This window comes from Monodelphis domestica, chromosome 6, assembly GCF_027887165.1.
Source record: "Monodelphis domestica isolate mMonDom1 chromosome 6, mMonDom1.pri, whole genome shotgun sequence".
In the NCBI taxonomy this organism is placed as follows: domain Eukaryota; kingdom Metazoa; phylum Chordata; class Mammalia; order Didelphimorphia; family Didelphidae; genus Monodelphis; species Monodelphis domestica.
In genome coordinates this window covers 24,760,842-24,775,260 of record NC_077232.1, presented here as the reverse complement: position 1 = coordinate 24,775,260, position 14,419 = coordinate 24,760,842, and the positions used below count along the sequence as shown (strand labels likewise).

At 34.7% G+C, this 14,419-nt stretch overlaps 2 protein-coding genes across 3 annotated transcripts; one reads left to right on the top strand and one right to left on the bottom strand.

Moving 5' to 3' along the window:
• Positions 1-737: 737 nt before the first annotated feature.
• On the top strand, positions 738-1,947 carry LOC100020653 (olfactory receptor 4P4-like). Its single transcript, XM_001373040.3, has one exon. The coding sequence runs from the start codon at positions 738-740 to the stop codon at positions 1,674-1,676; it is 939 nt and encodes a 312-aa protein (XP_001373077.3). The 3' UTR covers positions 1,677-1,947.
• A 2,320-nt stretch (positions 1,948-4,267) lies between these two features.
• Positions 4,268-9,219, bottom strand: LOC100618735 (olfactory receptor 4P4-like). Of its 2 annotated transcripts, XM_016423629.1 has the most exons (3): positions 8,321-9,219; positions 4,751-4,782; positions 4,268-4,305 (listed from the first exon to the last, which is right to left on the bottom strand). In XM_016423629.1, the coding sequence occupies exons 1-3, from the start codon at positions 9,217-9,219 to the stop codon at positions 4,268-4,270; spliced, it is 969 nt and encodes a 322-aa protein (XP_016279115.1). The 2 variants fall into 2 exon arrangements, with proteins under 2 accessions (XP_016279115.1, XP_007497514.1); XM_007497452.1 differs by lacking the exons at positions 4,268-4,305; positions 4,751-4,782 and having other exon boundaries at positions 8,290-9,219.
• Positions 9,220-14,419: the final 5,200 nt, after the last annotated feature.

Here is a 14,419-nt window from a genome sequence, read left to right as displayed (position 1 = left end):
ATATAGAACCCCTTGCTTGACTAAGCTAAGTAAATAAAAGCTTAATGGATTTTTGTTTGGTTTTATGCTACTTTTTCAGCTTGACTTTATTGCATTTTCAGTTCTACATTTTCTTCATCCTATTTCCACTCCCCAATCCCCATGAAAAAGCAAAACCACAAAATGAATTACAAACATGTAAAGTTGCATAAAACAAATTCTTACTTTTGCCCTCTCTAAAAAAGCAATAAACAATGCGGTCTTTGCTCTTAGATCATCACATTTCTAAGAGGAGGATGCTATCATATATGAATACTTTTGCTAATTAATTTTTATAAAGAAAATATACTAGAAATACTGCCAAGAATTGACTTGATCTGGCTCATAAGATTTTGAGTTTCATATCATAGGAGGTATTTAAGAAGCAACAAAAAGGCCATTTGAGAAAATATCTGATTCTTGCTCTGTTGCAGTTTGGATAAAATCATGCAGGTGTTGTGTCCAACTCTGGCATTCTGTGATCATGTGAAGTCAATGATCAGAAATCAGTGCTTTTTTATAAAGCCCCCGAGTGTCCTGAACACAGGATATCTAAGTGATACATTAAATTAATCATTATAGACTCTAATGTTATATTCATGAAACTCTCCCCTGAAATGTAATTGGTGGACTTCTGACATAGCATTTCTGATGTTGTCTAATGTTGTTTTTTTTTTTTTTCAGAAAAAAATGGCCACTTTCTAAAGCTTAAAAAGAAGATGAACAATAGGAATAATGTCACTGAATTTATTTTTATGGGGTTTTCCCCAAATATTCAGGTTCAGATTCTGTACTTTGTTATTTTCTTGTTTTGTTACATAGCTATTTTGATGGGAAATTTCATTGTCATCATCTCTATCACATGTAGCCAGCTTATTGAACAACCGATGTACTTCTTCTTGGCTTATTTGTCCTTCATGGATGTCTGCTATACCTCTACGGTAACCCCGAAACTCATCAGTGACACATTGGCTGAAAGGAAGAGTATTTCTTATACTAACTGTTTGATCCAGCTCTTCACTGTGCACTTCTTTGGAGGGGTGGAGGTCTTTATACTCACAGGGATGGCCTATGACCGATATGTGGCCATTTGCAAACCACTCCACTACATGACTATCATGAGCAGACACAGGTGTAATGCATTGATCGTGGCTGCATGTGGTGGAGGTTTTGTACATTCATTTGCACAGTTTCTTCTTGCTTTTCTCTTACCTTTCTGTGGTCCCAATGCTATTGATCACTATTTCTGTGACATGTATCCATTGCTGAAACTTGCCTGTACAGACACCTATAATTTGGGTCTCTTAGTAATAGCCAATTCAGGAATGATTGCATTAGTGGTTTTCATGGTCCTTATGGCTTCTTATGCTGTGATCTTATATACTCTTCGGGCACATTCTTCTGAGAGCCGCCAAAAAGCTCTTTCCACTTGTGGTTCCCATATTACTGTTGTCGTCCTGTTCTTTGGACCTTCCCTTTTCATTTATATTAGACCAGCCACCACATTCCAGGAGGATAAAGTTTTGGCTCTGTTTTACACCATCATTGCTCCCATGTTCAATCCCTTGATCTACACTTTAAAGAATTCAGAAATGAAAAATACCATGAAGAAGGTATGGAGCAGAAACCTATTTGGAGGCAGAAAACAATTGCTCTAAAAGGCATTGCTGAACTTTGACTCTGGGCCTTGATGTATGATACAATACCAACTCATTCAGCATAGATGTATCAGAGGCCTCATGGGCAAATCAGGTATTTAAGAGGCTACTCACAAATAGTTTGCAATGAAATGTAGATCTAGAAGAAACTTCAGAGTTCATGAAATTCATTGCATTGATTGGACCAATGAGAAAACAAGAGTCAGGATTGGTAAAATGACTTTCCTAAGGCAACACAACTGATATTCGCCACAACACTTGAATTCATTTTTTCAGACTCCAAATGCAATTCTCTAACTTCCATAGCAATATATCATTTTAAAGGTTGATAAATGATGAATACAAACCACTTCATTTGCTAGTAATGTTCTGTTAATTTATTATTATTTTATCTGTTTATTTAATCATAGGGCAAGTAAAAAAGAAAAATATTAACAGAAATTTTCCCCTTTTAACTACTTCTTTTTTTTAAACCCTTTCTTTCCATCTTGGAAACAATACTGAATATTGGTTCAAAGGCAGAAGAGTGGTAAGGGATACTCAATGGGGGTTAAGTGACTTGGCCAGGGTCACACAGCTGGTAAGGGTCTGAGGCCAGATTTGAACCTAGGACCTCCCATCTCTAGGCCTGGTTCTCAATCCATTGAGTCACCCAGCTGTCCTCCCACTTTGAACTATTTCTTAAGTAGTGGGGTAGACATATTACAAGCTGGCTGAATCTATATGATACTATTTAATAACAGCTTGTGTGTAATATATAGATATAAATATATAGAGAGACAGAGAGAAACACAGAGGGAGAGGAAGGGGAAGAGAGAAAAAAGATAAAGTAATTTAAGATTTGCGAAGCACTTTATAAATATAATCTCATTTTATCTTTATAACAGCCCTGTGACATGGGTGTTGTTATAATCCTAATTTGGCAATGGCAGACCTGAGACACAAAGTGATTAAATGAATTGGCCATGGTCACATAGCTATGAAACCCCTCAGGTAAAAGTTTAACTCAAATCTTCCTGACTGGATTCAGTAATCTATTCACTGGGCAATCTAGCCTTCTATTCCTAATTTGGACTTATTGGATTTTTTACACAACATAAATGATCAATTCTCCAGGAACAGTATTTGAAAATAAGATGTTGACCCTGTTGTGGAATCCTCTGATTATATTAATATATGAAATAGATTAAATGAGTATACTTATAAATATATGTACATAATTTTACTATCTATTCATATATAAATTTATCTTTCAATAACAATACATCTATTTACTATTAGGAAGATGTGGAGTCAAGAGTAACTCATTAGAATGGAATTTAATACAAGCAGATTTGGGGAAGTAATGTCCTTGTGTCCATATTAATTCATACCTTTCATTAACCTTGAAATTAACTATAGTTATTAATTATACTTTCTTTATTATTATTTTAAATTGTCCTTTTCCTTTCCTTCAGGGAAAATGTGTGTGGATCAATACCCAAACATTTAATAACTATTGGTTTCATTCTAAACAGGTTTATTTTAAAAATTATTTTATATTCTTGATCCTTCTTTTCAAATGGCTTATGTATGCATGTGTCTGTTTACTTGCACAAATACATATATATTCAAATGTATGGATACATAAATATCAAAATGCATTTTCATTTAATATGTATTTTTAAGATAGAACACATTTAAAGATCAAATGCCTTTTCAAATAAGAATATGTACACAAAGGATTAACTACATCTAGATGGATGAATATAGATGTGGGTATATATTTAGTTAATCTTGTATCTCTTACTCTTATGTAATAAATCTTATGGTCTCAGATCCTTATTGATGGAAAAAAGTGATCTTTTTAGCTCTCATTTCATATCATTTTCATATCACATTTTTTAAACTCTTTATTCTCAAAGTTAATGTTCCTAATATATACTCAATGCCATTGATATTGCTATAATGATCAATTCTATGTCAAATAATTACAAAATACTCTTGCAATGTACTTCTGTGTTTTAAATTGATATAACATATTTTGCAAATGGAAATTTTGTAAACTCTGTTTAAAGCACATACATTTTATGATGATTTGCATATTACAATGTGTAGAATATTATGTTAAGCACTGGAGGATACAAAGAAAGTTAAAAACATAATTCTCACCTTCAGAAAGCTCACATTCTTAGAGATGAGACAAGACATATATTCACATATGCATTTTTTAAAAACCCCTACCTTCTGTCTTGGAGTCAATATTGACTCCAAGGCAGAAGAGGGGTAAGGGCTAGGCAATGGGGGACAAGTGACTTACCCAGGGTCACATAGCTTGGAAGTGTCTGAGGCCAGATTTAAACCTAGGACCTCCCGTCTCTAGGCCTGGCTCTCAATCCACTGAGCCACCCAGCAGCCCCCAAGCATTTTTAATATACACAGTATAAGGAAAGTTTATTTCACAGTGAAGGTACTAACACTGTGTGTATATATGTCTGTGTGTGTGTCATCAAAAGTTTCCTATAGATTATGAATTAGATATCAATCTTTAAAGAAACCAAGAAGAGGATGGAAATTCCAATCACCCAAGAAAATCAATGAAAAATGTAGACTCAAGAGAGAGAGTTGTGATAAAAAACAGAAATTCCTAGTGTAATTGGATCAACCTATAAGTGGTATAAATTAAAATAAAAATATTGGAAGGGCTGGAAGAGACTGTATTATGAAGTTTTAACTTCAAAACAAAATATTTTATATTTGATTTCCTAATAATATTTTTAGTGTAGATATATGGCATGTGAAAGATCTATACTTTAGGAAAACCAGTTTTGCATCCCCTAGAATGGGAGACATCAGACAGGGAGACTCCCTAAAAGGATATAATAAGAGTTCAGAAATGAGCGTCTGTACCAGGAAGATAGCAGTATTTAGAGAAATTCACTAATGGGGAAGTTGTTATGTGATAAGGGAAGAATATATGTATTTAGGGTCTACTATATTGCTAAACATTTTATGAATATTATTTTATTTGAAAGAATAGAAATAGAAAGACCTAACAAGAGATTGTATATATGGGATGAGTGTGAGGGAGAGATTAAGCTCATTAGTCTTGGTCCTAGAGAGGTAACTATGAAGTATGGATGAGGATGATTTTTTGTGGTGCAATATAAACTGCTTCAGACAAGTCATATTTTAGATTACTTTAATATAGTCAGTTCAAGATATTTAATAAACAGCTGGTGGTGGGAGAATAGAGCTCATGATTCAAGTTGACACTAAGTTGAGAATTTTGGTAAAGATAACCATATCTTAATATAAGATAAGCTATTTTTTTGAATTGATGGAAGTTGACGAAGTCAAAAAGGGGAATAATAGAAAAGGAGAAAAGATGAGGGTTCAGGGAATCAATGTATTTAGAATATAACATGGTTGAAGATTCAGAAAAAGAGGCTCTGAAGGGTGTAATCTTCAGAAGGAAGTAGGTGAGGGAAGAACCATCAAAGTGTCATAAAACCAAAGAAAGAAAGAAATATTGAAGGAAAGTTGGTGATCAATAGTGTCAAAGATTAAGAGGTCAAAAGTGATGAGAAAAGAAAAAGGACATTTCTTCAATAGTTAATGTTATTGACCATTTTGAAAATGAGATTTTATTAAATAATTAGGTCAAATGATGGCAGAGGGTTTAGATTTCAGTGAGGGGAGAAGTGGGAGTAACCCATACATAGAGAGTTCTCAAGAAATTTCTCAATGAAAGGTATGGGAGTTATGTAATGATAAATTCTGAGCAAAGTCATATTAAATGAGAGGGCTGCTATAGTAAAGACAGGCATATTTACCAGTAGCAAAGAAAAAGTGGGATTTCCAATTACTGAAGGATTGTGGTTTAAAGAGAAGTGATAATCATCTACAGAAGATTAGAAAGGTTTGCATCAAGGATGCATGAAGAGGCGTTTACCTTGGAAAAGGAATTACCTCTTCTCTATATGAGATTGGAAGAAGGGCATATTAGGGGAAGATTTTCAAGTAATGCAAGATGAGAAGAAGATGGGGATCTTGGCAAATAGACTGACTGTGGCATAGGGAAGTAATATGAAGTAAAGTTCTTAGCTGAGAGGAAAGGAGAAGCTTAAGAATTGTTGGGGAGATGGCTGCTACGGTGAATGAAATGGTTCATGGATTAAGGAAGGGTAAAATTATTACCTTCCTAAAGGACTTCCTAGTTGAATTCATACAATAATAAAAGTCAACCCAAGTCAAAATTTTAGGATTTTCTCTAAATCCATTTAACAGTAGGTGAATAGGAAATAAAGTATTAGATGATGTGAGTAGTTCAAGAAAGTAGTTTTATGGAACATAATTGGTGATTGCAACAGAGGTAAGATATTTGAATGAGAATATATCATATAAATGAACTCTTACCAAAAGTGCAAGAGGACAGTTAGATAGTATAGTGATAGTAGTTCTGAGACCTATGAAATAACTGAAGGATAGAATGATTCAAGTTCATAATTAGGACAGATAATTGCATTAGGGATTATAAAGAAGAACTAAAATTAAAATGATTAAGATTCTGATAAGATAAAGGAATTTAAAGTCATGAAATATACTGGAACATTTGTGGGGGGTGACATCAGGAATAATATCATTTTCATATTTAGTAAATGTTGATTGGTATATTAGGTCAAGAGAACTGACTAGATTGAGTGACTGAGATATCAGGGTGCTTGAGGAAGTATCATTGTGCATGTTGAAGTACACTAATATGAAGACACGACATGAAGTAGAGAAAAAAAAATATTGTGGAGAAGACACTGAATTACTGAAGTATGTAGAGTCTTCCAAGTGTGGATAGATAGTAACTATAAGAAACATGATTGGGTGATGAATTTTAACTGAATGAATCTGAAAGGAGTACAGTTTACTGAGAAATTACAAAGAGGGATAATATGGAAATGGTGATGTGGAACAAAGAAGATTCTGTTTCCCCTACAGAAAATTCAAGTTAACAGATGTAAATGAAAGTAAAGTCAGTAGTCAAAACTTTTGTCAGAGATGAAATACCAAAAGGAAGACTCCAGATATTAGCAAGATGAGGAGGGAATATGAACAAAAAGATGCATTCAAGGCAAATTGTTAGTTATAGCACAGATATTTCAGAGAATACATGTAAAAGAGAGATTAATTTAAAATGGAACATTTTGGTGGGAGTATTAAGGTATATAAGAGGAAGAAAACAGAAAGGTGTGAATGGGGTAAGGGCTTTCTGCCACTACTGATTGTATGAGTAATTCAAACTCTCTATTTTCCCATTTAAAGTAATATAGAGGATTAAAATTGAGTGAAAGAGAAGTAAAATGTTTTGTCCTTTGGGCCAAACATATCTTTTTTATATGAAGTGGAAACATGGTCTAAAAGCAAGAGGCCAAGATCTGGTTTCTCAAGATTTGTTTTCATAGCCTCAATCTTCTAATTAGAAATATGCAATCTCAGCAAGCTTCATTAGCTCTCTAAGACTTTCTTCTCTAGAAAATGAAAAATGTCAACCAGATAATTTCTTAGTTGTCTTCCATCTCTCCATCCCTAGAGCATAATATTAGAGATGAGAAAGCATTCCAAGTAGTAGAAATAGAAAGCTAATAAATGGTGTTGAAATCCATCTAATAGATAAGAGAAATTATATTACAAACTGGGGCTATAAAGCTATACTGCTTATATTCAGTTGAATGGGGCCATATTAATATATAAGCACATAGAATATGGAGATAATACAAATCAAAATAATTGGGGGTTTAGATAAAAGGTAGCATCAAGAATAATTGAGAAAAGGTTCAAATACAAGTAGGGTTTGAGTTGAGCAGGAACACATTTTTATAATTTTAAAATATTAATTTAAGGAACTAAAGAGATTTACCCTGGAGAATTAGAGGATTTAGTTTCAGAAAAAAGAAGGGGCATGAATATGATCTCCAAAGACTTGAAATGGCATCCTATGGATGAGACATGTGCCTTATTTTGATAGACCGCTGAGAGTAAAATTAGATACAATGAATAGTGTTTGAAAAGAAGAATTTCCTATTTAATGTCAAGAAAACTTCCTATTTAAATTTGCAAATAGTACATGATTCTATAGGCTATTGATTATCCTTCATAGAGATCTTCAGGTAGCAGTTAGATAAATGTATCTTGGGCACACAAAGTCAGAAATCTCTTTTGCGTTGAGGGATTAGACTAGATAGCCTCATAATATCCTTCTATTACAGAAATTCAGTGCTATTAAAAGCAAGAAAAGGAAATTAGCAAATGATGACAGTATAGTTAATAGTGTGAATTGGTCCTTGGTATGTTGGTGCTGAAAATTTTGAGTACCAACAGATGTATAACACATACACATACACACAAATACATTCACACACAAACACAGAAACAAGTCCTCTTGCCCTTTGGGATGCCATCTGATGAAGGGACCCCAAACCAGTTCAACTCAGGAAGGAAGAAGTAATCTAGCCTTTTGAATAATTGCTCAATTTCATTAGATTGTAGAATAGCTCTAGTTCAGTCCAATAAGTAGAGAAAAATTGCCCCCTTTTACTTAGTGATAGCTCTGTTTGAAACCAGACCACTCACTACACAGAGTTCATTTTCCTTTGGAAAGAAATTTTTGTAACCACACTTTCCTCATAGCATTCTTCATGTCAGTGTTTCTCAGGGAATAGATGAGAGGGTTGAACATGGGGGCAATGATGGTGTAAAAGAGGGCAAATACCTTATCTTCATTGACAGAATCACTTGTAGGGACATAAGTGAAGATGAGGGGCACAAAGAATATGAGGATTACAGTAATATGTGATCCACAGGTGGAAAGGGCCTTGCGCCGACCCTCTGAGGAGTGAGTCCTCAAGGTGGTTAGGATAATGATGTAAGAAATGATCAAAGCCACAAAGGTCAAAATGCACAGAATTCCAGTTGTGCAAATTATCGCAATAATAAACAAGAAAGTATCTGTGCAGGCCAGCTTTAGCAAAGGAAACACATCACAGAAATAATGGTCTATTTTATTGGGGCCACAGAAAGGCAGCTGCACAGCAATCAGTACTTGCATGATTGAATGAAGGAATGCCCCTATGCAGGAGGCCAGCACAATTAGATAGCATACCCGTCTACTCATGATGACCATGTAATGTAGTGGCTTGCAGATGGCAACATAGCGATCATAGGCCATTGCCACCAGGATAAAGATCTCTGTGCCACCAAAGAAGTGACCATAGAACAACTGGACCATGCAGTTGTTGTAGGAGATTATTGTTCTCTGAGACAACAAATCCACAATTAGTTTTGGAGCAACCGTGGAGGTGAAACAGACATCCATGAAAGATAAGTAACTTAGGAAAAAGTACATGGGCTGTTCACTGAGTTGACTAAATCTGATGGTGGTCAGGATGAAGAAATTCCCCAGCAAGATCACAAGATAGCAAAACAAAAAGAAAACAAAACAAGCTTCCTTCATTTCTTGATTATTGAACAGACCCAACAGGATAAATTCAGTGACGTTGTTTTTATCCCCCATGACTTCAGTACTGAGATGAGTCTATAAAAGACAAGTTAATATACCTAAAACTAGAAACATTCAGAGATAATATTAGTTATTTATTAAACATTACTACTGACAATTAGGAATTGACCTTATGATCAAGGAAGAGAAGAAGATGATATTTATTAAGTTCTTGATTTCATTTCAATATTCTGTCAACAAGATTGCTTTAGTGTATACATGTCTAGGGAAAGTACTAAGTACTAGAGTTAAATAGAAAAACAAAAACTTGGGCCCTGCCTTAAACAAACTCGTTTTATAAAAAGGCAGAAAATATCTAGAGTGCCATGTACATACCATATCTCTTCCATCTAACTAAGGATGGACAGATGTTTAGCTAGGAACCTCCATTTATATCAGATAACTATTTATTTCTCTAGTGATCATCTTTCTGTTCAGGCACAGATTAATTGCAGAGGGAAGGCATTAGGTGAGGGGTTGGGGTGGAAATCAGACAAGCCTTCTGCAGCAATTGGGATTTGAGAAATCTTAACAGAAGTCAAGGAGATAAAGAGGCAAAGGTGAGGAGGGAAAGCATTCTGGGCATGGGTCACAGCAATTAAAGTAATAGATAAGAGTTTTAGGGAGGAGGAACAATGATAGCCTAGTGTAGCTTGATCACAGAGATTATCTAGGGGAGCAAATTATAAAATGAGTATAAATGTAGGGGGAACCAGTTTGTGAAATACTTAGATTGCCAAAAAAGAGTGTTTTGATCTGGTGGCAATATTGGGCTACTGCAATTTTTGAGATTAGAGAATGACACAGCTGATCTGTGCTTTGTGAAAATTATTTTGTTAGCTGAGAAAAGAATGCATTAGAATGAATAAAGAATTGAGTCAGAAAGACTTTCACCATACTTCAAATATGAGATATGACTCAGGGTGGCAGCTGTGTAAGTAGAGAGAGAGGACATATGTAGGAGATTCTGGAAAGGTAGAAATAGCAAGAATTGACATTATATTTGATATTTTTGGTAGATGAGTGGGGTAAAGGATGATATGAAGGTTGTGAGCCTATGTAACTAAAAGGATAGTAGGCTGACAGATCCATAAAGACATCTCAGGCCCATTGAGGCACAAGCCAGAAAAAAAAACATTTTGTAACATCTGCCTAGACCTGGCAAGGACTGATCATGAAATCGTAGGTCCAACAAATCTTGATTTGAGTACATCTGACTTTCCTCATTAGTTTTCTTAATTGTCTTAAAATATTCTTGATGGCTTAAAATATTATTCCGGGCTTCCTGGGGAAGACAGACAATTTGCCTGGGGCTAAAGCCACTGAACACCAGACAGATAACAGAAGAGCCAGCCCCCCTCACTCAGATAGAGATGGCAAACAGCACAGAATCAAAAAAGCCGGAAAACAACAAGAAAAAAAGAAGGGGGTAACTTTGGACACATTTTATGGAGCAAAAATACAAAATACAGAGGAGATAGAAGAGGAAACACAAGCAAATGCTCCAAAACCTTCCAAAGGAAATGGAAACTCTCCACAAACTTTTGAAGAATTTGAATCAAAAATGATAAAAAAAAAGATGGAAGCCTTCTGGCAGGAAAAGTGGGAATTAATGCAAAAGAATTTCACACAAATACAAAACTGGTTTGACCAAACTGAAAAGGAAAACCAGGCTTTAAAGGTCAGAATTAGGCAACTGGAAGACAACAAGCAGGTAAAAGAGCAAGAATCAATAAAGCAAAGCCAAAAGATCAAGAAATTAGAAGAGAACATAAAATATCTCACTGACAAGGTGACAAACTTGGAAAATAGAGGGAGAAGAGATGATTTAAGAATAATTCGACTACCAGAAAATCCAGAAATAAGCAGAAAACTCGACATCGTAATACAAGATATAATCAAAGAAAATTGCCCAGAGATTCTAGAACAAGGGGGCAATACAGCCACTGACAGAGCTCACAGAACACCCTCTACACCATATCCCCAAAAGATAACTCCCAGGAATGTAATTGCCAAATTCCAAAGCTTTCAAGCAAAAGAAAAAATCCTACAAGAAGCCAGAAAAAGACAATTTAGATATAAAGGAATGCCAATCAAGGTCACACAAGACCTTGCAAGTTCCACTCTGAATGATTGTAAGGCATGGAACATGATTTTCAGAAAGGCAAGAGAGCTGGGTCTTCAACCAAGAATCAGCTATCCAGCAAAACTGACTATATACTTCCAAGAGAAAGTATGGGCATTCAACAAAATAGAAGATTTGCAACTTTTTGCAAAGAAAAGCCCAGAGCTCTGTGGAAAGTTCGATATTGAAAAACAAAGAGCATGGAATACCTGAAAAGGTAAATATGATGGAAATGGAAAAGGAGAAAATTTTTATCTGTTCATTTATTCAAACTCTCTTCTATAAGGACTACATTTATATCAATCTACATATATTAATATATGGAAAATATAATGTGTAAATAGGGGGAAAAGTAAAATCAAATAGAATAATTTTTCTCAAACAAAGATTCACACAGGAAGGGGAGGAGAAAAAAAAAACTCCTATAAGAAGGGGAGGAAGAGAGTTTTTATTTAAACCTTATTCTCAGGAAATCAACTCTGAGAGGGAAAAACATCCAGATCCATGGGGATCTTGAATTCTATCTTACTCAACAAGGGTAGGGAGAAGGGAAAACCAAGGAGGGGAGGGGTGAGGGAAAACAAAAGGGGAGGAAAGGATAGGGGGAGGAGGAGGGAACAAAAATGGAGGGTCTAGAAAGGGAAACCTATCAAGGGAGGGGACAAGGGGGATTGATTTAAAGTAAATCACTGGACTAAAAGGTTAGAGCTAAAGAAGAAAGGTTAGAATTAGGGAAGGATATGAAAATGCCAGAGAATTCATAAGTCACAATCATAACTTTGAATGGGAATGGGATGAACTCACCCATAAAATGTAGACAAATCACAGAATGGGTTAGAATCCAAAACCCTACCATATGTTGTCTTCAAGAAACACACATGAGGCGGGTAGACACCCACAAGGTCAGAATTAAAGGATGGAGTAAGACCTTCTGGGCCTCAACTGAGAGAAAGAAGGCAGGAGTGGCAATCATGATATCTGATAAAGCCAAAGGAAAAATAGACCTGAATAAAAGGGATAGGGAAGGTAATTATATTTTGTTAAAAGGGACGTTAGATAATGAGGAAATATCACTAATCAACATATATGCACCAAATAATATAGCACAGAAATTTCTAATAGAGAAACTAGGAGAATTGAAGGAAGAAATAGACACTAAAACAATATTAGTGGGAGACTTGAACCAACCATTATCAAATTTAGATATATCAAATCAAAAAATAAATAAGAAAGAGGTAAAAGAAGTGAATGAAATCTTAGAAAAATTAGAGTTAATAGACATATGGAGAAAAATAAATAGGTACAAAAAGGAATAAACATTCTTCTCAGCACCACATGGACATTCACAAAGATTGACCATACACTAGGTCACAGAAACATGGCATACAAATGCAGAAAAGCAGAAATAATAAATGTAGCCTTTTCAGATCACAAGTCAATAAAAATAATTATCAGTAATGGTACCTGGAAAACCAAATTAAAAATTAATTGGAAATTAAACAATATGATACTCTAAAATCATTTAGTTAGAGAAGAAATCACAGAAACAATTAATAATTACATCAAGGAAAATGAAAATGGCGAGACATCCTTTCAAACCTTTTGGGATGCTGCCACAGCAGTAATCAGAGGTAAATTCATATCCCTGAGTGCATATATTAACAAACTAGGGAGAGCAGAAATCAATCAATTGGAAATGCAAATAAAAAACTCAAAAGCAATCAAATTAAAAACCCCCAGCAGAAAACCAAACTAGAAATCCTAAAAATTAAGGGAGAAATTAATAAAATAGAAAGTGATAGAACTTTTGATTTAATAAATAAGACTAGAATCTGGTACCTTGATAAAAACAAACAAAATAGACAAAGTACTGGTCAATCTAATTTAAAAAAGGAAAGAAGAAAAGCAAATTAACAGCATCAAAGATGAAAAGGGGGACATCACCTCCAATGAAGAAGAAATCAAGGCAATCATTAAAAATTACTTTACCCAATTATATGGCAAAAAATACAGCAATCTAGGAGATATGGATGAATATATAGAAAAATACAAACTGCCTAGACTAACAGAAGAAGAAATAGAATTCTTAAATAATCCCATATCAGAAAATGAAATCCAACAGGCCATCAAAGAACTTCCTAAGAAAAAATCCCCAGAGCCCGATGGATTCACAAGTGAATTCTATCAAACATTCAGAGAACAGTTAATCCCAATACTATACAAACTATTTGACATAATAAGCAAAGAGGGAGTTCTACCAAAGTCCTTTTATGACACAAACATGGTACTGATCCCAAAACCAGGCAGATCAAAAACAGAAAAAGAAAATTATAGACCAATCTCCCTAATGAATATAGATGCAAAAATCTTAAATAGGATACTAGCAAAAAGACTACAGCAAGTGATAAGAAGGGCCATCCACCATGATCAAGTAGGATTTATACCAGGGATTCAAGTCTTGTTCAATATTAGGAAAACTATCCTCATAATCATCCATATCAACAAGCAAACCAACAAAAATCACATGATTATTTCAATAGACACAGAAAAAGCCTTTGATAAAATACAACATCCTTTCCTATTGAAAACACTAGAAAGCATAGGAATAGGAGGGCTGTTCCTAAAAATTATAAATAGTATCTATCTAAAACCATCAGCCAATATCATCTGCAATGGGGTTAAACTAAATGCATTCCCAATAAGATCAGGAATGAAACAAGGATGCCCATTATCACCTCTAATATTTGACACTGTACTAGAAACACTTGCAGTAGCAATTAGAGAAGAAAAAGAAACTGAAGGCATCAAAATAGGCAAGGAGGAGACTAAGCTATTGCTTTTTGCAGATGACATGATGATCTACTTAAAGAATCCTAGAGATTCAACTAAAAAGCTAATTGAAATAATCAACAAATTTAGCAAAGTTGCAGGATACAAAATAAACCCGCATAAGTCATCAGCATTTCTATACATCTCCAACATCGTTCCGCAGCAAAAACTAGAAAGAGAAATCCCATTCAAAATCACCTTAGACAAAATAAAATACCTAGGAATCTATCTCCTGAGACAAACACAGGAACTATATGAACA